The following is a 23,737-nucleotide window of genomic DNA, read 5'->3' on the forward strand; positions in this document are numbered from 1 at the left end:
TTTCAGCAGCCTCAAACAATTGAGTAGTTTGTGGCTCGAAAGATCCAAGGAACTAGAGTTAAATTTAAACTATGTCACTTTGAGGGATGAAAGCAGTGTTCACCGGTCGTATTCCTCCAAAGTGAAACAATATAAATTTTATATGTATTTTTATATGCAAGATATACTACATCGTAATAATCTCTTAATAAATAAACCAAAAATAGTTTTGAAAATGTATTTGTATAATTCAATAACGAAAATATATAGATTAATTATATTAATACATTAAGAAGCTTGTAACACCTAGTGCCAACTAATTTACTAATTTAATATTTTTGTTGTTAATCAATTAATTTAATTGAACGTTAATGATGCCTGTTTAATTTAACATTAAATAAATACACAAGGCTAAAAGCAACTATATTTCCTGTCAAGAAATATTTTAAAAGGGCGAATATTTATAAAATTTGTTGTATGTATATATGTATATGTATGTATATGTATGTATAAAAGGTATAATAAAAAAATCATACAACTCGATATATCTAACGTATCAATATATAATGCATACTTATTCAATAAATTTACTAAATCTGTACATATAATAAAATTTATGGAACATCTCATATATAGGGTGTCTCAATTTAATTTTTCAATTTTTTGTGTTATTATTTATTATTGATGTTTATAATATAATTAATTTCTTGGAAAATTCTTATGGTAATTCATATTATCGTAGATATAGTGGTTTTTTTAAAATAAATTTTATCTCTTACAAAATTTCATAAGGTACCACCAGATAATCATAAAAATCCATATATTCTAGATTAATGAATTCGCCTTAGAATATCTCTTGAAACAAAATAAATCACGCCTGAAGCATAAAAATAGTTTGGAATAACAAACAGTTTAAGAGATAATCACGACAAACGATTAAAACGAGACACCCAGTATATACTGTATTTATTACGGCAATTTGCATAATGCGAAAGACACTAGTTAGTAGTGTAGTGTCTCGGGAACATCTAAATGACAGCTACAAGAATACGTTATAAAAAAGTAGGTTCCCATTTAAAAATTTTATTACGATTTTCATAGGACGTTTCGATGTCATCGCAAGGTCAAATAGGCAAAAGACATACTATGTCTCCCTCGATATCATATAATTTTTACCTGAAACATTTTTTCATATCATTCATATTTTTTGGCATTCGAACGTTATGAGTTCAATAAACCAGACAAATTGTACATACGTATGTATAATGCATATCTATATATTTTTGTATATACTAATTAATGGCAGGCAGTTGACGCTAAATTAAATTCTGTAATTTAATGTTGCACAAAGAAAGTAAACATACGAATATATGTACAAGTGGAATTATCAAATATTAATCCCTTCTTTTTTTATTGGATTATTGAAAACAAGAATTTTAGAAATGCAAACAAGATCAATTACTTTAATTGATAATTATAAAGACATTAGCAAAAGCATCACGTGTCTCGTTAAAAACTGCATAATTCTAACTTTAATATAGTTATACTGTATTGTCTGCGAAATATAACGAGAAATGTAAAACGTTACTTTCCAAATGCCTGGCGTGTCAAATTCAAATCGAGGTAAAGATATATGTATTGTGTTTGTAGTAAAAGTACCAAAACATTGGCGAATAGATTCATGAGGTGTACACATGATAAAACCATGTTTTGTGTAAGCTTATTATTTAAAATTAAACGTAAAATTCCAAAAACAACATTTACGATAGAATATATTTTAATGCAGTGAATACACGAAAGTTTGTTCCGACATACGGCAAAAAAAATACATATATAAATAATATATAGATATAGCTACATATATTAAATAAATAAATATATTTCCTGTCGAAGGCTGACTATGAAATTATTCGTACGCACTTTGGCGGAGTAAAACAAGAAAATACAATTATTAGTGCCTATCAATTATCGGAAAATTTCTGACCTCTGGAAATTCTTGTCGATGCAAAAAATAACGAAGGATGATGCCTCGACTTAAAATTAATTGCAATTAAAATTATTGCAGCGAGTAATTTTTGAAAGGATATTTATTTTTCAGTTTCACGCGCGCTGATCTCTCTGTCATTGTTTCTATCTTTGTTAATTCGTAATGAACACTGATATTTTATTATTATACGTTTTCTACTTTATTGATCGATCAATGAGGGCGCGAGAAACGAAAAAATACATTCGTTCCTTTTGGACTCTTATACAAATGTACTCTTCTGTTCTTATTGAAAGTATCTTGTATAAATGAATCTCTACAAAACTCTTTTCTTTCTTTTTCTTTATGTGTAATCAGTTCCACACGCTCGAGATAATGGGATAAAACACATCCCATTTGGCATGTATTTGTATATCTTAAAAATAATAAGTAATAACAGATAATCATAATATTACACTAGAGCTGTCTCTGCACATTTCAATCTATTTCTTATCATTATCGTAATACTTAACAATTCGCATCCATTTTCTTTCTCCATATACTCTCACGTGGCCTATGCTCGATGACTTAATGAAAAACGAATTTTTATGGTAAGCTAATTTCAAGCGCTTCGAAATCAACAATAATAACAATCATTAAAATTTCTAACAATACACTCGAGTATTTTCTTAGTTAAAAACATGTTTACTGAGAGTTAATAAAACAATGAAGAAAGGGAAGCGCTAATCGAATCGCCCCAGAAAACTTAAATATACAATTGCACATAAAATTCATGTCATGCGTGATTTATATAATAAATGAGAATATAATTCGCACACAACAAAAAGTTTCAACGTCTTAAAAAATAGGAATAGGCCACGTGTCGAATCATTCTCGTAAAAAAAAAAAAAAAAAAAGAAGAAGAAGAAAAGGAAAAGGTGTAATATACATGAGCTCCTATATAAATATTACATTACTTATTAATATAAACATGGCTCAGTGTATACTCAAGCTGTTTTATAAACCACAGATCGATAATTAGTGGTAGATTTAAACGCAAAGTACATTTAATTTTAATAATGTTAAAACGCTTTTCATAATAAGACCATAATAAAATTTTATGAACTATAATATTTTTGAAGCGAACTTCAGAATGTTACAATAAAAATGATAATATCAAATTCGGCTATAAATACAGATTCAAACTTCGTGTGTAATTTATTTTTTTGTTAAATTTATTTAATATTATTAACATTATTACGCTGTCGCTTATTTGATGCATTTCGCGAAATCTACCATTAAATTATTTCACAATTTATAAAACATTCCGTATGCCATACTGGAGCGATGCCAAATGTAAATACAAATGGCTTCAAATTGTAAATTGTGACGATACAATTTAATATTTAATATTAAACTCGTATGTGTTGTATACACAGACATACTTGTACTGGCAGTGAGCATAGCTCCTCTCGATACTCTGGCATAATGAAGTTTTTAATAATGAGTTTGGTACTTTCTTCCTTACCAGCTCCACTCTCACAGTGAGAACTTTGATCAGTTATATTCCAGTAAGATCTGTTTCATTAAAACTAAGCCTCTTAAGGTAGTCAATACTACTCATTGGGAATTAAATATACATATATAATATTAATTCTTTTTTTTTTCTTTTTTTTTATAAGATTGTTGAATCTTGAATTTGACTCAATGCTTTTGTACTTGAAATTAGTGTGCTTCTACAATCATATTTGCGGATCCTGATGGTTTAACGAAACAGATAGTTGAACCTTTTGTTATGCTTTCTTCTATCATAATAGATATATAGAAACACAAGTAAAGTGTTTTGTTCTAAATTGAATCTATTTTTTTCACGGACAGCTGCTGTACAGAAACTACTGTATCGACAGAGGCCTTAATATAGTCAATATTGAAGAATTAATACACCAAAGATACTGATAATATAAATACATTGAAATTTCAATAAATTTGTAAAACAGACCAGTAACTGCAAATGGATTACAAAGGAATTTAAAGCAATTCATAATTTGTATACATTTGTTAAGAAATAAAGAAAAGAATAAACTGCAAGATATTAATATACCAATTATTACAGGATTAAATATTGTTACCAATTTGTGACAGCAAACTAGCGCCATCTGGAAGCGCATTTTGGAATTAAAAGTAATCATTTATGAAAGTATGTAAATTGAATTTGTACAGTGCCTTCAATGTATTTCCTGTTCGCTTTCAATGCAATGATAAATCATTAATAAGGATGATTTAAACAGTTTGTTTAAACAAACATTACGAGACTAATGATGACGAAATTGAGCAATAACATATTTTAATATCACTTTTATCGCATCGTATTAATACGTAGTTGGAAATTTGTTTATGCAAAGAAAATTTTTCTTTAGACTGGTATCAGTCTTGTTAGTTTTGGCAAGAAATTTAAATCTTTGATCTTCGCGTAAACGTTGGATATAGAAAAACCTTATAATATAGCAAACACGCATAACATTTTAATTTAACCTCCAGAAAAAAGGAATAAATTACTTGGAGGAAGAAAACGATTCATTTTTGGTAACAGTGGCGTAGGCTTCGGAAATAGTCGATACGTTCGATTGTTTATCTCAAATTTTTAAAATCTGGATAAAATTTTAAATTATAATTTATCAATATAAAAGATTAAATAATTTATTTGAATTCATTTGTTCAGAATTTGAATTGGTTGACTTTTAGAAATATTATAATAGGTTAATCGTATTATTTATACTCTTTGTGTCAAATATTTTTGTACTTTTTTTTTTGTACAACAAAAGTTAAAATAAAATCTAAAAATTCTCCCGATTACGATCGTTCTAAGCCCTCTATAATGATGATGCTAGTTCTGCCACGGTGACCTGCACGATCTTCATTACTTTTACACTAATTCGTTACAATTCAATGATGTACATACATATATGCACACGCACACACACATATCTATATATATTATATAACGTGAAATACGAAAAATTACACTGAGCACGCCAGCTACGCATATTATATTGAAGAAAGTAGAACGAACGATCTCATTCTTTATAACGCAGAATTTCGGCGTTTTTAAAAATAAAATAAAATCATTTAACATTGTAAGTTATACAATTTTTAGATTCATAATGTTCAGCTAATGCAGTTCTGAATGGGAATCCTTTTCTGATATTATTCTTGTCAAAAATGTTCCAAATAGCTTGCGATAGTACGAAAAGAGCTAGCATTTCCTTTATATCCTTTGGCAGTTTATAAGTAATAGATGATCTGCTGGCGAGCTCTAAGTGTGTTACGATGTTTACCCTGAGGCACGTGTAAACAGTTCTCGGAACCAGTTGAATCTGCGAATGTAATGAGGCCACTGTATCATACTCTTATTAGACTGCAAAGTTTTCAGAATTACTTTTTCAAGTGGTAAAATTACTGGACGTTTTTCTATTGGTTCATTTAAGGCTTGTAAAGTATATTTTCCGATATAATTTTCGACTTTCTTCAAACTTTCACAGTTCAAAATGTAAGAAAAGTTATTGTCAGTTCGATTACTAATTAAATGTTTCTTGTCAGTCGCAAAAATTAAATACGACTCTATTAGAAAAATTATTTCCATCAATTTCTTATTCTTTGTACTTCGTTTTGAAAAAGTATTTGAATGTTTGAAGAAAACCCCAAAATATTCAGAAAATACTCGGTATAAAAACAATTAACTCAGATCGTATAATACCGCAGTGAAATTCCACTGCAAGATAACTCTATCATTCCCGCAGCACAAAGTTCTTTAATCAGTTAGCAATGGGCATTTTTTCATCTTTCTCTTAAATGTCTATCTTATTTCAATATAATGTAAGATTTAAAAGTCTTAAAATCTTTGAATTTGTTGTAACAGTATTGAAATATTTTATCAGTGCATTAAAATTATTTCTATGTCATATTTTAATCGTTATACTCCAAAATTCAAAGTTTGTTAAGACAATTAAAAGCTCAACAAGTTCTTCAGTAATTTGTAACATTAGTTATCTGAATTTTTTCAGCCCATTACTACTCTGAATGTATATCTCGTAGAGATGTGCGGATCGTCTCGAACATGTTCCGAACTTTAAAACGGACCAACAAAAAAAGAATTTCGAGCGGGACTCACTACACCCGTTTTGCTCGGATTCCGAAATGTTTCGGAATAAGCATGAACGGGCAGTATCGCTTTTGATCGGCTAGGCAAAAGTCGGACAGGATTGGTTTCAGAGCCCGATACATTCAACTACGTATTAAAAGGAAATGGAAAGAAACGGTGATGATAAATCTTAAATGAATAAATATTATATTTGGAAAATTTGGAAGAAAGATTCTTTTTACTTTAACAATGATTTTAAGTTAATTACAAAATATTTCAATGACTTTACATAAAAAATAAAGTATAAGGTTAAAATAAAACAAGTATAAACGACTAAAAGCACGCTGTTTGCTACAAACTCTATATGAAAAAACCAAATGCTTTACAGTTTTAAATTAGCATACAAAAAACATGTTTATCAATCTCCTCTTAATACATAGCTGGATCTATCGGGCTTTTGAGTCGATCTTCTGTCGAACCGATGCAAAGCAATACTGTCAGTTCATGCTTATCCCGAAACATTCGGGCAAAACGAGTGTGCCAAGAAGCCGTCCGATTTCATTTATCAAGAGGTTCGTTCCGTTGCTGAACATAGGCATAACCGGACACCTCTAGTATCTAGTTCTTTATACCTCCTCACAAAACTTAGATTATGTCTCACCATCTATGAAATTATCACTGGTTCGGAATCAATTTCTTCCACATCTTGCACTATGATGCTTTTGCAAATTGGATAACAGAGTTCTGTCTTTGAGAGGCGATAAGACCATTTCTCTCACTTTCCATTGACTCCAGGATCATTTTACACCGTTTTCTTGGAGGGAGAATTAACGTTTCTCGTACTGGAATTGCCAAATCGAGAGGATCCGGCGAAGGAACAGGACTTACGGGATTGCTACTTGGAGGAGTTAAAATCGGTTCTCTTTCAATCCTGATGCCATACTCCCTCTGTCTTTCTTCTTCGACTGCTTCTAGCGCAGCCTCTACTCTTCTACGAGCGTCGTTCCCTGGTAAATTGAGAAGAGACGAGCAGTCACTGACAAATTCGTTGCTTTGAATTCCAAGACCAGTGTATGTTGGAGAAACCTCAGGATACAGAAACAAGTGAGACTGTTCTACAGGGACTACAGACGTCGTTTGAAAAGCTCTATCTTCACTAGGCATCAGAAGCGGTTGTGAATACTGCTCTCTAGAATACATGTAATAAGGAAATTCTCGTGGAGTGTCGTCATAAGCAGCAGCATCATCAATTGGCTCTTCAGTCTTGCAGTTCTCCTTGTCACTAGCAGTGCCTACACTATTTGCCTGCGAGATCTCAATCTCTGGCTCAATTGGTGAGTCCCGAGGAGAACCAGTGACCGATGAGTCTGAATGTGTTTTAATGTGTAACTCCATTGTCTTCTTTGAACCAAACGTCTCATGACATAGTGTGCACTTATAAACTTTTTCACCATAGTGGGCAACCTAATACATTTATAATAGTTTATTATATGAGTTTAAGTCTCTAATGGAACATTAAAATTACAAAACAATTACAAAATCATTATAATTTACATTTTATAACGTAACATTAATTTGAATTAAAATTTGAAAGGCATTAATTAAATTTTAACCATTAAATTTTAAACTTTATTATCAGGTGTATGTAAAATTTGGAAGGCCTTAATTAAATTTTACATATACCTGATGATAATGTTTAAGAAATCATGTATATGCGTATAGGTATATATAATTATATATGTAATTATAATACATTAAATCTTGGACTTATCCTTATGAAACTGAGTTTACTTTATATTGATGTTATTATAAAATAATATAATATTATTATGTAATCTTTGTTTAAAGCAACAAATGGTTAGAATATAAGTTATATTAATTATAGCTAAATATAAGTGTTAATATAAAGTAATATCAGTGAATAAATTATGGAGATTTTATATATACAAAACTTCATCTATGCATAGTATATTATCAGAAGTGAACAAACCTGATGCAATTTGAGGACATGGTTGTAACCGAAGGCTTTACCACAGATGTCGCAAGTGTAAGGTTTCTCCCCGGTGTGCGTGCGGGTATGTACCTTCAGTTGCTTAGAGCATGTAAATCCCTTGCCACAGGACTTGCAAACGTATGGTTTTTCCCCGGTATGCGTGCGCATGTGTATTACCAACTGTCCGCTTTGAATGAACGTTTTCGAGCAGACTGTACACTTGTGTGGCCGTTCTCCGGTGTGAATTCGCATATGTCGATGCAGCTTACCACTATGTTCAAATGCACGTTCGCACACACCACACTTATAAGGCTTTTCTTTCGTATGTATACGACGATGCACGCTTAAATTCTCTTTTACGGAAAACGATTTACCACAAAATTCGCATCTGTACGGTTTTTCACCAGTATGCGTACGATAATGTCTAGTCAATCGCGCAGGTACCGCAAAAGTTTTCCCGCAAATATTGCATCGGTAAGGATCTTCGCCTTCTTTACCGTGCGAACGGAGGTGGCTCTGATACAAACTCTTCTGATTAAAAACCTTTTGACACAGCAAACACTGGTACGTCTTCTCCTCGACGTTTGCCGATAGAGTCTCGCCACTGCACGCTGGTGTGAACACGCTCAAATCCGGACTACATACGAGACTTTTCACCGGGTTTACTGGCTCCACGGTTGATATCTCGTTGTTGACCGACATACTCGTCGAATTTGTCATCTGTTTCGCTTGATAGTAACTCACCATTCTTCGCTACGAACGTATCAATCTGAAAGTAATAGAAGAAAACGATGGCTGATTTTTATTGAATAGGATTTTTTAAAGTTATTAAATTTACCATAGAATATGGAATCACTACAAGTAATTCGCAGTTGAAAAACACTGTTTTAAAAATCAGGTGAAAAATTTATTATTTGAAAATGCTATTAATAAATAAATTAAAGGCATTTATTAAATAAATTAACATATTTGTAGCGAGCCTTCGTAAATACTTATTTCACTTTTTATATCTGGATAAATTGAATTGAAGTAATGAAATCGAAAAATGATCATTTTAAAGACAAGTGTAAGTATTATATTTGGATTTCAGTATTACAATGGAATTTATTTACGTGACTCTGTCATGAAAACAAATGGCATGCTGCAACAATGTACATAACATTAAAAGCATTTCACAATGTTCTTCAATAATTCAGTGCACATATATTTTTTACAAATTACAAATATTACGAAGTAAATTATAAAAACGGTAACGAATCTATTTTCTATAAAAAATGTTTTAAAAAGCATCGCTCAAAGTTACAATTAATCAACACAATATATAACAGGTACTGTCTTTAAATATATCTGTCCAGAAAAATTTTATAATACAAAAAAAAGAATAAATCTTATATATAATCAATTATAATCATCAAAATTCATTTAAAAGGAAGAAAAAAAAGAAAAAGAAAATGCGATATTTTTATAGTACAGAAGTTATAATTTTGATCATCAAACTCTATTTAAAAAAATATAAATATAAATACAAAAACGTCATCAAGTCGATTTACCTGTAGAATAATAACAATAACAATAAAGCATTTATTTGTACAGTGGAAGACTATTCTTGTGAGGTAGATCGACATGCGATAGATAAGAAGGAAACAGTATGACGTTGCGTCGTCCTACGTGTGAACGCAACTGTGTCTAAACGCTTTGATTACGCGCTGCTTCGAAACACTGGGGTAATACGGCTCCGTTCCCCACCATTTGACTCTTTTCAAATCCTAAAAAAACGCCCACGAATCGTGCGACGCGCCGCCCCGTGGGTACACGCACGCTCACGCATCAAATACGCGCACGCATCCTGCAATTTTAGCCCGTCCCCGATTTTACCGGGCCTATGATGGACCCGAACGTATTATCGACGCACCGAACCTGTCACGCTCACTACCTTTTCATTCCGTTTATTTAGAAAAAGACGATGATCATCTTAACCACTTACCAAAGATATTTTCCTACTAATTTATTTACTATATAATACACCATTACTGTTGACTTTATGTTTTAAGAAGCTATATTTTTTCTTTCATTTTGTATTATTGTATAAAAAGTAATTTGTAAGATTATTTTTATCTTTTTAGTAATAATTGTTAACAAATATGAAATAGAGAGTTTGCTAATTAGAATACACATTATCAATTTCGTTCTACAGAAATTTATATATATGAAAGTAAAGAAATTTCCATTACACAATAGCCTGAAATAAAAATTATCATTTTAATCTGTTACGTACTATATCAATAAAATTAAGAATATTTAGATTGACATTTATTAGTATTTTTACAACCAAAGATTTATTTACCATTTATTAATTAAGTATTTCTCAATCAATTTCTTAAGACATAATAATAATAATCTTATCTCAAACAAATTTCGATAAATTTTTTATGAAATCGTGTAACAAGACCATTTTAAATTTTAATTAATGCCATCAGAGATACGTAGTAAAACAGCAGTAGCTCCACTGATCTTAATAAATATACATACATATTAATCTTTCGAGTAAAATTAATTTAGTATATTCCTTGAAGGCTATTTAAATAGCAAGACGTAATGGAAACGCTTGACATCTAAATTTCTAATTTAATAGGAAAGCTTATTGAAGAAACCCGACATTGTTCGCACATTCGTACGAGGTCGTCGGTTCAGAATAGGTTAAGGCTGGGTTAAACCTGCACGCGCGGCTCTCAGTGAGGCAGTCGTCGCGGTCGGCGGTGGTGCAATACCGCGCCGCGGTAGAAACCGCCTACCACTGCCTCCACGTGTATTCGCCGCATTTTTTTATAGCGATCACCGACCTCGTGCAACTCGCCGCGCAGTAAGGACGTTGAGTTACATCACGAACCGCAGCTACATATCGCCTCTCCTAAGCGAATCTATCGCGATTTTTCTTTCTTTTTATCACAAAGATATCCCCTCCCCCCACCTCAATCTCCTATCCTTTTTATCAATTTCGCAACACTTCCAGGATACGGAAAATGCGATTGATCACGAAAAATAGCGCCACTAGCGCGACCGAAGTTCGCGGCCAAGGAGAAAACTATCGATTTCAGAGTCAGCAATTTCTCGCTCTTTCCTCCACTTTCTTAATAATGATGTTTTTCGAAAATTAAAAAAAAAAATACTTAATTTTGTATTACATCTTAACATTGGCTGTCCATAAAAAAATCGAGTACAGATTCAAATTATCATTTCTTTTAAATTGTCATTGATTTTACAATTTTTTATATAATAAAATTCCAGTACGTATGTTAATTTAGCTAATTGAAAGGAATGTAAGCAAAACTACGTTTAACTATCGTTTTCAATAGTCTTTAAAAATCCACAGTATCAAAAGTCTCTATTATAAATTTATTGTTTCTCGTGGAATATATGACGCAGAAATGTCAAAATCTCCCACCTGTGAGGTTTTCGTTAAACCCTTCCACGGCCAAGAAATCCCACGTTCCAGCTCATCATCCTCTGGAGAACAACGAATAAACGAAATAACGCGAGAAATCAGAACAGAAACGAATTACGGATGTTCTCTTTAACGCATATCACGTTTGTTTGTCACTTCTCACCAACTGAATGCCGACGAAAAACTCAAACTCGAAAACGAAACCAAAGGACCCTCAGGACACGGCCAATCGTACTGTGTAATGTTTACCGCCTGGCCATACCGAACGGCGACGGAAATCATCGATCATGACCGAAGTGCCGTGCTCGACCCTGCCCCTCCACTCTGGTTGCCCCCACTACTGCAACAACGGCGGCGACCTACAATTTAGGGCGAGTAAGTGCTTTTCGCAGCACGTGGAGGCAGTAGTCGTGGTTTCGGCCGACCCCGCGATATAAGCATGACAAAGACCGTCGACAGACGGAGACATAGATATCTTCAGTCTATAGAGACTGAGACGCGTATTCTACACACGCATATGTGACGCCACCGTACGTTATGATAAGGTTGATTAATCACAGATTTGTTACCATCGCTAGAATAATCAAAATATGTATTCGGCTCGGGATTTATATCACTTACGTCGAATCTAAGTCGGTTCACTCGACTTTCGGGTTCGAAAATTATTTATATTGGGCATATAGTGTATGTGCATGTAGTATTATATAGATAAACAGTTATTTCTATTTAGCAAATTTTTGAGTAAAAAATGCAAAAATTAGTAAATAAACGGTATTAAAATACAACACTGTCATATTTATTATGTTATTTTAAAAATAACAACTTTTGTAAATACATGTATGAAATACTACATACATGTTATAATTTATATATATATTATATATAGTCATAAACATTAAATTGAAAGAAATAAGATCTTTAATTCCCAATGTTTACATGTATGTATTTTGAAAAATACAAAAAGTAAAATATTTTTATAAAAGTTAAAAGCATTAGTTATCAGGTATTCATATACACCTGTAAATGCAAAAACATTAGCACATCGAAAAGGAGTGTTCATTAATGACGAGGAAAAGGCAGTCTGCATGATATTTAACAGCCGGTACAGGAAGCTGCCAGAGGTTAAATCCGGTCGACGCAAATGTGTTGGTGAATTCATGATCGGCGCGTGTATTACTTTCTCTTTCTTTCTTTCAGTTTTCGTCACTAGTTGACTATCCTTGCCTTATCTGTCATTATTGTTTCCTTGGTATGTATCATTAGTTCTCTTTTTGTCACGATACACGAAAATTTTATCTTTTATTTTATCACAATAAAATTCGACAAACATTTTACCTAAGATACTTACAAATTTGTACATATTAAAATTTAACATAATTACTAAACAAACCTATGGAATTGAAGAAATTGGTTACGTTAGACAAGAAATTAAAAAAAAGTTGAAGAATCTAGCGAGTTCATTATAGGTATATATTAGTACGTAATTAATTATAAATGAGCAAATTAGTTGCATTTCGTGGTGATCATGCCTGGGACAAGTGCCGTGCGCTGTAACGATATTACTTTCGAACACAGGAGAGCAATGACCCACTGCGCGCGGTGCACGTGTGCCGAGTGGAAACCACGGCTGCTACCTCCGGACGGGGCATTGGACGCCGCGTGCGGTGGCAAGAACGACGGGGCTACACTGGTACTCCTCGCTTTTTGTGTAGTGGTGCCCCTGAGAGACTGTGCTGGCGGTGTGTAGTGTGTAGACGATAGCAGTGACGGTAGCAACAACACCGTATCTAACAATATTAAAATTTCATCGAATGTTTTTGAATACTTTAATTCCTTTCTTCGTTATTTCTGTCAGTTCATAAATAACCTGAAAATGAAAATGAAGATCAAGGAAAACTTTTTTCAATTCTATTTGAATCCAGTTTGGTTTCAAAGATATCTAATTAATTTTGCTAAAATAGAACATCAAAATAGAACATCATAAGTTTATTCATTTTTTAATACTACTTAATATTTCTAAAATATTTTTGTATCTTACAATATTTTTAATATCTTTAATGTAGTTTCATATTTTTTAAATATCTCGTTAGAATAATGTATAAAGTAGATAAATTGGGGTTTACAAGTACATGTGCATATGCTGATTATTTTAGTATAATTCAAAGCAAAATATGTTTCTTAATATCCTTGATATTTTATATGTTATGTTATATCGAAGATGATATAACGATTCTAGTACAATTTATTGATTTTTTAATATCATTTTGCAGTTTTGATATATTTTAATACCTTTTTTATATTTCTTTACATTGTAATATTCATAATATTACAATACATAGTATTTTTTCAATATTGTTAATATTTTATTCATTTTACATGTAATATTTAATGTTATTGAAATAACTTATGCATACATATATTGGATAAATTGAGACTTATAAATTATATTAAATTGTATATAAATTTTCAAAAGTATTTGTAACTAGAACGTTATGATAGTGGTCCTTCATCGATACATATTCGTTGATTCAGGTAATAAGTCAGATAATAAATAGATAGGCGTATAGATAGACGTATATTTCTCCAAACCTGAATTTATCGCCGCCACATTATTATGCTTTCAAAATTGAACATTAAAATAAAAGTATACATAAAATAAATATACTCAGGAGTTTACTACATTAGAAAAAGTACTACTACATCAAGTTCTTATCACAACTTTTTTTAAATTAATTTTATCGCGTGCTTTGATCATTTTTATTGTACTATAAGGAGCACTTTCGAAACACGTTTCCGGGTTTGAATTACGTCAAACCGCATTCAATTATTTTACATACATTCGGACTCGGAATCGTTATTGCGCATTCATATCTCTATTACAAAAAGAGATAACAATAGAATGCGAAGTACATATGTATTATATAATACATTAATTAACGATACTTTTAATGCGTATTTAAAATATGTCAACACTTTGTAACACGTGAATGTAAACAGAATTATCGTTTCAAATCTTAATTGTCATTTGCAACTGCATTATATTTTGAACAATAATTTACTAATCGATGGTAATTTAATGATAATAATCTAGTGATCAATATGTAATTAAATTATAATTTGTAAGTTATAGGCTTCTCTTTTACAATTTTGCAATTTTGCCAAAAATAATTGACAAATTATACAATTTTCTTATCACCAAACTTACTGTCATAGAAGAAAATAGATTAGAATTAGCAATTCGTAATTTGAGTCTTGTAAAATTTTGAATAAAGAATATTTTTTAATAAGAAGTTTGCAGAGTAGCAAAAGATAAATAATATTATTCCAGTTATGCAACTCGAGTTAAATAATCTCAATTGAGAAAAATCACTAAATTGCATAATTACCAATTAGACATTATTATGAAACGTAAACCTGATAAACGATTGCATGGATCCTTTTACTGCTCTGCTAGCTATGATGACTGATAATCTATTAGCTAATAATATTAGTAAATAGACAAGTTAGTAGTTATAGATTATATATATATATATATATATATATATATATATATATTTATAACTCTGCAGTTTTATGTCATATAGTATAATCAAATTACCAGTAATATGAAAAATTTAATTGGAAATCTAACTTCTTTTACGCCAGATTTATTGTTGTTATAAAAAAGATTTATTGGTACTGATAACTAGTAACTTGCGATTTTGTAAAATTTCAATAATAATACCAGAAATCCCTAATATGGAACTATTCAAAATTCATTCTACCTAAAGTGATTGATAAAACATAAAATTTATTTAGAATATTTAATTTCTTTTATCATCATATCTATTAATGCCGCAGAGGAGAATTAATTAAAATCGGTAGTTTATAACCTGTGACTAGAAAAGTTAAAAAAACATATATTTTTATTTCTCTTCATTCTTTGATAAAAGGTTTTTTTGGTAGAAAAAAATAAATAATTATTTTCACGATATGTATAACAATAACATATCAAATTAAGAGCATAAGGTGCCATTAGTGCAATGTACGATCCTGTGGAGGCACGTGGGTCAACACGACTTACGTGGCTTAAACATACGCAGTGTCGGGGTCGCGGCGAGATCGACAAGGATTCCAGTTCCGAGACGTCGCGTCGAAGGTACAAGAGGTCGGGCGATGGTTGGTGGGGCTATGGACCAAATAGAAATCTCGAGGGTAGGGAGGCAAGAGTAGTGGGGTTACGGTCGAGGTAGCAATCAACTCTAGAGCGATGTCGTACCTTGACCAATCTTAACGCGACTTGTTTTAAGCTATGCCAGCGGCGACCTTAGAAATGACTCGCGATCGTGGTGAAACCAAAATGGCAAAGGGAAGAGAAAACATAACCTGGTTCATTTGTTTTTTTATTGACCAACGCGTCTTCCCGGTCTTTCACCGTTCTGTAGATTGAAAAGTTGAGACGAAAGTCGACATATCAATCCATTGTATACAGACAAGATCAATAAAACATCTTAATTGAAGATAATAAGTTGCATATTTTGGGTTTTACAGGGGTACAATTTTAAAATTTATCGCACTCCTAATTAATCTGTAACTACAGCGCAATACTACACCTTTTATTTCGGATTAGATACCTGTATATTTTTTCCATTATTTGGAATATTTCAAGTTTAAGTTTAGTATTCATTTTTAACCATCAAGATGTTTATGTAATTTTATATTTTTATAAACATAGTTAAAAATATGAAATCTACGTAGAGATTCTTTTACCTGTTAAATATTATACTAATGCGAGTACTATACTTTGAATATTTCATATATTTTTGCAAATTTCTCATAAATGTTTAGAAAATATCAAATGTTTCTAACTATAATACGCTAGATAGATATATACAAAATATGGGTATAGGACATTTTTTTTATAAATTTATAAAAATTCATAATTTTTTATTTAACTTCTTTCTGTAATATAACTTTCGAATTTAAATATTAAATATATCATAAGTAAATATCGAAAATATCAATTTTAATCCTTATTTAGAACTAACCTATAGTATAAGAAATCAAAATTTCCGAAGCTATTATATTTTTGACGGTATCTTAATTCCTAGATCGGTATAAAATTAATTTTTGTATCGATTTGATAGTAATTAAAATCTTATGTTTCGTTAAAAACAGTCTATAGTGTATTTTTATTATTAATTTTCATTATACTTACCAGATACTTACCAATAACGAATTACAATATACTTAACATCTAATCAACAGATTAGAATTATATTTTACAAGAGATTTTGGTAAAGAATTTTATTAATTTTAGGAAAACCTAATCTGTGCCAATACTTTTGTTGAATACTGTATGTTTATATATACATTTATGGAAGGAAAGTAAAGCTTCAAAAAATGTACTAACTGTGTTTATTGACCAACGCTTAGTTTTAATTGATACGATAACTCAAAATGAGTGACACAAAATTATATATTCTAATCATATATTCTAAATCAATTTTATCAAGACATATTCTTATATTTATTTTGTATCAGTATAGTGATGGAGTTTAATTTCGAAAACAATCGTAAAAGGAGTTAGACATTTCTTTTTGATCATTGTATTTATTATAGATCAACCGATTAGAATAACCGGTTTGGTATTTTTCGTGTTTCTTATTTCGAAATATTCTTATGAATATGGTTATATTTCGAATAAATATATATTAACAGTTAATATTTAAATAGAAATTGTTCATTCAAATATTTGTTATCAAAATCGCGCAATAATTTACAAACTAACGATATTAGTGAATTGATAAATTGGGAATTTTAGATTATGGATTTCCTTTTACACAAATTTGTAAAATTTACTTATAAAATTTCACATATTTGATTGTCAAACCTAGTTTGTTTTATTTGTTTATTATTTTTTATTGTGTTATCCAAAAGAATTGTGTAAGCATTTATTGATATCATCATAGATGATTAGTGTCACTTCTCTAAACTTAGAGTCTTTACTGTAGGTGTTTATACATTTATAGAAAATTTAAATATACAAAAATATAAAGAATGAACATAATATTCAAAAATATAAGCATATCCAAAATGCAGTATTAGTTATAATATTTAAAGAGTGAAACTCTAAGTTCTTTACTTGTATTTATAAAAACATGAATACGCATAACCATCCGTAGTCTATTTATTTATAAATAAGTGTTACGAAAAAAAAAATTTGCCAATCTTTATAACTATCGATTCATCAAAATAAGAATACATATCAACTATAAGATCTGTTTTATTCCATTATACAATCTAAAATTGTTTATGAAAATTAATCTATGATTAATTAATTAATTTGTATAATTCTATATGCTTGATATTTCAGGAAATATAATTAATATGACGTTATTTTATGATGTACTTATAGTCAACGTATAAGATGTAGGGAAAAGAAGGGATAAGAGATCAAAGGAGGTCAAATCAGCAAGGACATATTAAGTAGAAAGTGGAAAGTATTTCTAAAGTCAATGACTCCACCACGTGCAACAATGTATGCCACCAACTGCACTACGCGCTATATTACATTTCAAGGTCGTATGGATACCAACATGACATTGTCTAGCTTTCTCTTCCGTATTCATCTCTTTCTCACATTACATAATCTAAAAGTTACGTGCTATATCTAGGTGAAAATAGCATGATACTATACATTTTTTGTTTGCTTAGTATGCGATTAATAAAATATAATCGATAAAAAAAGTTATTTTTCATTCTATTTTATCGAACATATTGAATTAGACTATTCGTATCGGTTATATTGTCATTTATTCAATAATTGAGATATCTTTGCTTGATTTTACGAATGTACCTATGAATTTAACTTGTATCTTACTTAACCATTAACATCATATGTTAGATGTCTTTTTAAAAAAAATGAACAGATACGATTTGTTATATAAATAATTCATTACTAATTAGTTATAAAATACGTTTTGTAAGAAATGTCATTTTTTTTAACTTATAAGTAATTATAATTGATTAGTGAGTTATTGTCTTTTACAATCAAAATGTTTTTTTTTTACAAAAAAAAATGGGTTCTGTTTAAAAAGAACCTACCAGCATACAGATCAAAGCAACAAAACAATGGTTAATATAGCGATTTTCTACTATGTATTTCGAAAAAGGCTTGTTTTAGTAATTTATTTAGTTTATTAATGTGATTCTGTATTCTGTATTTATAATGTATTCTGTATTACTGTAAAATTATATACAATATTTTTTATTGTTTATTAAAATTATAAAAATTATTTATTCATATTGCAATTTTCCCTATAAGATTAAAATTGACTTTCAATTTATGGATATTCATTTTCCGTTTTATAAGCAGTAACCGATATTGAAACGTCTATTGTTAGTTTCAATTAATTAAGTTTATGTTAACTATATACATGATCTATGTCATGATATATATTTATGATAACTATATACATGTATATATGTCATATACATAACATAGGCCTGAACACTCCTATACTAAAACATAGAGGCGAGCGTCCGCCGAGTGATGACAAAAGATTAATATGGTGACAACATCGGACATCGTTCTGCGCAAGCGCGAGAGGTTTCGGTTTCTTTGAAATATAATTAACATTCTCTAGCTAGTTATTTTTCTATTACTAAAACAATTATGATAAATCCAGACAAGGCTATAAAACGAAATGTTATATATTTTTTAAATTAAGAAAGATAAAATATTATAAATTTAATAATGAACTTGAATGGAATAGAAATAAGAAAATATAACTAAAAAACTTAATGTTGCATGAGATTATTACCATAGGCATAACAAAAATATTCTCTTAATAGTAAATATTTCTTGAAAAGAATATACTTCTGAACGCAAAGGTGACATTTTTATATTACACTTGATTTAAATGTTTCTCCAGTAAGGGATATGTAGACTTTTATTCGCAAAAATAAAGAATAAGAACAAATTTATAATAATGGAATAAAAATATGTTTATATAAAAACTAAAAATTTATAAATAAATAAGTACATAAATAGATATATAAATATATAAATATAAAAATATATAAATAAATGAACAGATAAATAAATATCTATCGGCGATTTACCTACTGATTTGGCCTGAGCACAGACAAAGTACAGAATAAACGTGACATGTAGTGCTTTTTCGTGCCTCATGTTTTGAGGCTCATCTGATCCTTTTACCATTTTCGTGCCACATACGGCGTTATCGATTCAGTACATAGTGCCGGTTTGAATTAAAACTAAATAAAGTTTATATATATGAAAATAATAAATAAAATATAGAATGAGATATCCTGTAATCGCAATAAAGTATAGAATCCTATACCACTATAATACTTTAGAAAGTATTGCACACTGTCAAAATAATGAATTACTTAAATGATTCGTTTAATTAGTTTCAAAACTTAAAGCTGTAATTTCATGTATCTGACACATAAAAATGTGAATTTTTTAATCTTTTCTATTTTCATCTTTCTATTCTCAAATCAATTATTAATTATATATTACCAAACATAGGTAGTCTGACTCACAAACTCACAAAGAACCAATAAAAAAAGCAAAAAGGTCGCCAAAATTATGCTTCTGTAGAAAAATACCAATCAAATACATCGATCTTCACAAATATGCTAAAACTAAACAAACGATGTGATTTCAAATTAAAACTTGACAATAACGCTTAAAACTAACGACGAAACTTAAAGCTAAGACTTAAAAGTAGAGCTTAAGACTAAGCCTTAAAACTAGGACTTAAAACCACTTGTTCCAAGTCAGACAATGCATCTTTGTATAAAAAGTACACACTATGAACTAAGCCTAGATATATTTATCTTAAAATTAATTAAAAACAAAACACACACATCCCATGATATCTCTGCGATTTTCCACGACGCGACGTTTCATGGCGAATGCTACCAATTTACTAAGGTATTTAAGCTAGCTAATCATACAAAGGATGCATAGATTTACCGACGTAATACAATAGCATTGTTGATTACAGAAACAAGATCGCACTGCACAACGTCCGTTTGACATTTTTCTGACTTTTTTCTTTTTAGTATCCTTTGGTTTATACCTAAGATTTCAGGGTGGCAATCTTGTTGGCGAATAGTGCAATCAGTGACCACGAGAGTACCTTATCCCTACGATAGTGTACATGGATTTACAATAATACAAGTATTGATGTAAAAATGTAATAAGTTCAAAAATGGTTGATAATAACTCACCTCCAACTAATCTTTGGGATACACTATCCAGCGCAACTACATTTGACAGAGGTAAATAATATAACCTTAAACTCCCGCGCGTTTTTTAAATGTATTCGTAGTAACAGTTCTAATAACTATAATTTTAGTCTTTTTATATTGTCATCTGCATTTATTTAATCGATAATTTACTAATTTTCGTAAAAAAATGTATTGTTTCAATTAAAAACAATAATAGTACAAAAATTAATTTTTAGGTAGTAAATCGGTCATTATCTGGAATAATAATTACAAAATTTCAATTACTTTAAGTAGTCTCTGACTGATATTTTGTTATATCGTTTTTACTTTTTAGGTAACAATGCAAATCCAACACTATGTTTGGACAATGAAAGTAATCTGAACAATAGGCAAATTGTGAGCATAGTTAGAACTTCCAGTAGTCTTTTAATTGCATCACTCATACAGCAATTGTGTATACTATTTGAAGATGATTCAGTACGCAGAAATAAATTGTATTTTGGTAATATATTTATATTCTTTATAACAACTAATTTTTATATCTTTTTGTTAGTATGAAAAATTCTTGTATTTGTACAATTTAAAAATTAAATATAACAATTTTAAAATAAGCAAGAGCTTCTTGTCAATAATTCAGTTACTTAACCATGCAGTATATTAAAAATTTTATTTTTTATCAAAAGTAATTATCAAATAGTATTTAAAAAAGTAATTTCCATTGTTTAAAACATTTCAATTAAGGAATTATGTTCTATAGCACATTTTTATTTCAAATTTCAACAATTTTTAAATTCTTTAGTGTCTTAATAAATTTTTAGATAGATTGTGAAATAATTTCTATGATTGTTTTTAGCTATTTGTGATAGACTTCACAAATTGGAACTAATTGATGATTCCTACAATATGATGGAATTCGAACCATTAAGAAATCAATATCAACAAGCACTGTATCACTTGTTTACAGTTACACGTGCAGCAGCCGGTTGTGAAAATTCACTTCAGATTTCAAGGTAAAATTTAATACCGTGTTTTCCAAAGTACAATTACAAAGAAGCTATATTATATTTAATTCATACAAATTTAGTTTATGTAGACCATCAATGACAGAATGGTCCCGGTATCATAGAGAGTTTCAAGAAATAAGTTTTATTGCTGCTGGAGGATTTGGTTATGTTTTTAAAGCTTTACATCGTCTTGATGGTATTGAATATGCCATTAAGAAGATAACAGTTCGTTCTGATCGAGTTAAAAATATAATGCAGCATCTTGAAGAAGTGAAAACTCTTGCCAAATTAAATCATACCAATATAGTTTCATATAAAGGTGCATGGATTGAACCAATGTTGCCTTCAAGGCAGCATTTAGTATCCTTAAGTCATTTGCAAAGCAAATTAGGTTCTATTGAACATAACAAAACAAATGAATATAGATCGTGGATAAATCAGACTTCCAGTTCACGAAGTCAACAAAATTTGGATACTGGGAGTAGTGAAAGTCCAAAAGAAAATGACAAACAGGACATGTTGTCACAACATAGTAAATGGACAAATTATAACTCTGGTACATATAATTATATCAAATAATTTGTGATTAACCATGATATTAAGATCCTATAAATTGAATTCATCTCTTGTTATAGAAGAAAATGTTAAGAAGGATGAGGAGAGAACTAATTCAAACAGTATATCTTTTAGGAACGATAGCGAACATCAAAATAATAAAACAGAAAATAATACAAATTATACTGATGGCAGTAATTCATATGAAGAATCCAGTAAAAATAAGATGCTTTTACCATATATACCTCAAACAGTATGTATATATGTATTACTATATATATCTAATATATATATATATGTCTAATTTATATATGATGTTAAAGAATAAATATACAACATTGTATATTCAAATGGCTCTTTGTGAAAAAACACTTCAACAGTGGCTTGACGAAAGGATAGAGGTAACGCCACAAGAAATGCTCATTGCAATATTAACACAAACTCTTCATGGTTTAGACTACATACATTCTCGTGGAATTGTGCATCATGACATAAAGGTAAAGCAAGAAAATGAAAAGATTATGATTCAAATAAAATACCTAAAGAGCTTTCACTTTATTGCTTAAAAATATATGTAATTTTTTACACAACTTCAGCCAAGCAATATATTTATTTCAACGTCAGGGCAGCTACAAATACAGTTAGGAGATTTTGGATTAGCTTGTCCATTACGAAGTGAAAATCACCATTCCATAATAGGAACACAAATGTATGCAGCGCCAGAGCAACTACAAGGAAAATGTGATCCTAAAGTATCACTGTTTTTTTCTTTTAATAAATAATAATTTTTAAAGATATTATAAAGCAACATTTCTTCTTCCAGAGTGACATATATAGTTTAGGAATAGTACTTTTAGAGCTGATAGTGCATACAAGAACTCAGATGGAAAGAATTGAAATAATTAATAGTTTGAAAATGGGACATATACCAACAACATTAGCTGCTACTCATCTTAAGTGGGTATGTGTATTTAAAACAAGATGATATTTTAATAAAATACTAATTGAAGGTAAAGGTAATCAATGTTTGTTAGGCGCATATAGTAAGCCAATTAGTTCAAGATGAGCCCGAGAATCGGCCATCAACGAATCAATTGTTACAAGACTTAAACGAAGATAAAGATATGATGATAGCGCGTTTAAAGATTGACATTGCTAAAAAAGACGATGTAATACAAAAATTACAGGAAAGGATATTAATATTAGAAGAACAGATGGTTAAACATAGTACATCGTTGCAAGATATATAAACCTTTGTATTATTAGACTGAAAGATAGCGAGTTTTTTTTTTTTAGAAAAAAAGCATATAGCATTACTTTTTAAAACTCCATGATAAAATAATAAAGAGAGTGCTCTTGTACGAATATAACTGTGCATTTTTTAGATATGTAGCACATAAAAATATTGTTTGATAAG

At 30.0% G+C, this 23,737-nt stretch overlaps 2 protein-coding genes across 6 annotated transcripts; one reads left to right on the top strand and one right to left on the bottom strand.

The window, feature by feature from the left end:
- Positions 1-1,734: 1,734 nt before the first annotated feature.
- On the bottom strand, positions 1,735-11,774 carry Kr-h1 (kruppel homolog 1). 3 transcript variants are annotated; one of them, XR_004464606.2, is made up of 4 exons: positions 11,516-11,774; positions 8,071-8,842; positions 6,742-7,544; positions 1,735-5,316 (listed from the first exon to the last, which is right to left on the bottom strand). XR_004464606.2 is itself a non-coding variant. In XM_033339559.2 (3 exons), exons 2-3 carry the CDS (start codon positions 8,818-8,820, stop codon positions 6,792-6,794), a joined length of 1,503 nt encoding a protein of 500 aa, XP_033195450.1. In that variant the 5' UTR covers positions 8,821-8,842; positions 11,516-11,774; the 3' UTR covers positions 1,735-6,791. The 3 variants fall into 3 exon arrangements, 2 of the variants coding, with proteins under 2 accessions (XP_033195450.1, XP_033195451.1); XM_033339559.2 differs by having other exon boundaries at positions 1,735-7,544; XM_033339560.2 differs by lacking the exon at positions 11,516-11,774 and adding an exon at positions 9,624-9,941 and having other exon boundaries at positions 1,735-7,544.
- Positions 11,775-20,364: 8,590 nt separating this feature from the next.
- Positions 20,365-23,610, top strand: LOC117159500 (eukaryotic translation initiation factor 2-alpha kinase 1). 3 transcript variants are annotated; one of them, XM_033339393.2, is made up of 10 exons: positions 20,365-20,462; positions 20,594-20,812; positions 21,096-21,263; positions 21,615-21,771; positions 21,846-22,321; positions 22,404-22,573; positions 22,644-22,817; positions 22,917-23,072; positions 23,144-23,281; positions 23,355-23,610. In XM_033339393.2, the coding sequence occupies exons 2-10, from the start codon at positions 20,743-20,745 to the stop codon at positions 23,568-23,570; spliced, it is 1,725 nt and encodes a 574-aa protein (XP_033195284.1). In that variant the 5' UTR covers positions 20,365-20,462; positions 20,594-20,742; the 3' UTR covers positions 23,571-23,610. The 3 variants fall into 3 exon arrangements, with proteins under 3 accessions (XP_033195284.1, XP_033195283.1, XP_033195286.1); XM_033339392.2 differs by having other exon boundaries at positions 20,367-20,462; positions 22,401-22,573; XM_033339395.2 differs by having other exon boundaries at positions 20,367-20,462; positions 22,401-22,573; positions 23,337-23,497.
- Positions 23,611-23,737: the final 127 nt, after the last annotated feature.

The sequence above is a fragment of the Bombus vancouverensis genome, chromosome 8, assembly GCF_051014615.1.
Source record: "Bombus vancouverensis nearcticus chromosome 8, iyBomVanc1_principal, whole genome shotgun sequence".
Lineage (NCBI taxonomy): Eukaryota > Metazoa > Arthropoda > Insecta > Hymenoptera > Apidae > Bombus > Bombus vancouverensis.

Bases quoted from the DNA above. Each gene is read 5' to 3' on its own strand.
- Kr-h1 (XM_033339559.2), bottom strand. From the start codon at position 8,820: ATGGTGAGTTACTATCAAGCGAAACAGATGACAAATTCGACGAGTATG. The intron at 7,545-8,070 runs GTTTGTTCACTT...TAAATGTATTAG, and splicing joins ATGTCCTCAAATTGCATCAG to GTTGCCCACTATGGTGAAAA.
- LOC117159500 (XM_033339392.2), top strand. From the start codon at position 20,743: ATGGTTGATAATAACTCACCTCCAACTAATCTTTGGGATACACTATCC. The intron at 21,264-21,614 runs GTAATATATTTA...GATTGTTTTTAG, and splicing joins CAGAAATAAATTGTATTTTG to CTATTTGTGATAGACTTCAC. The intron at 22,818-22,916 runs GTAAAGCAAGAA...ACACAACTTCAG, and splicing joins TTGTGCATCATGACATAAAG to CCAAGCAATATATTTATTTC.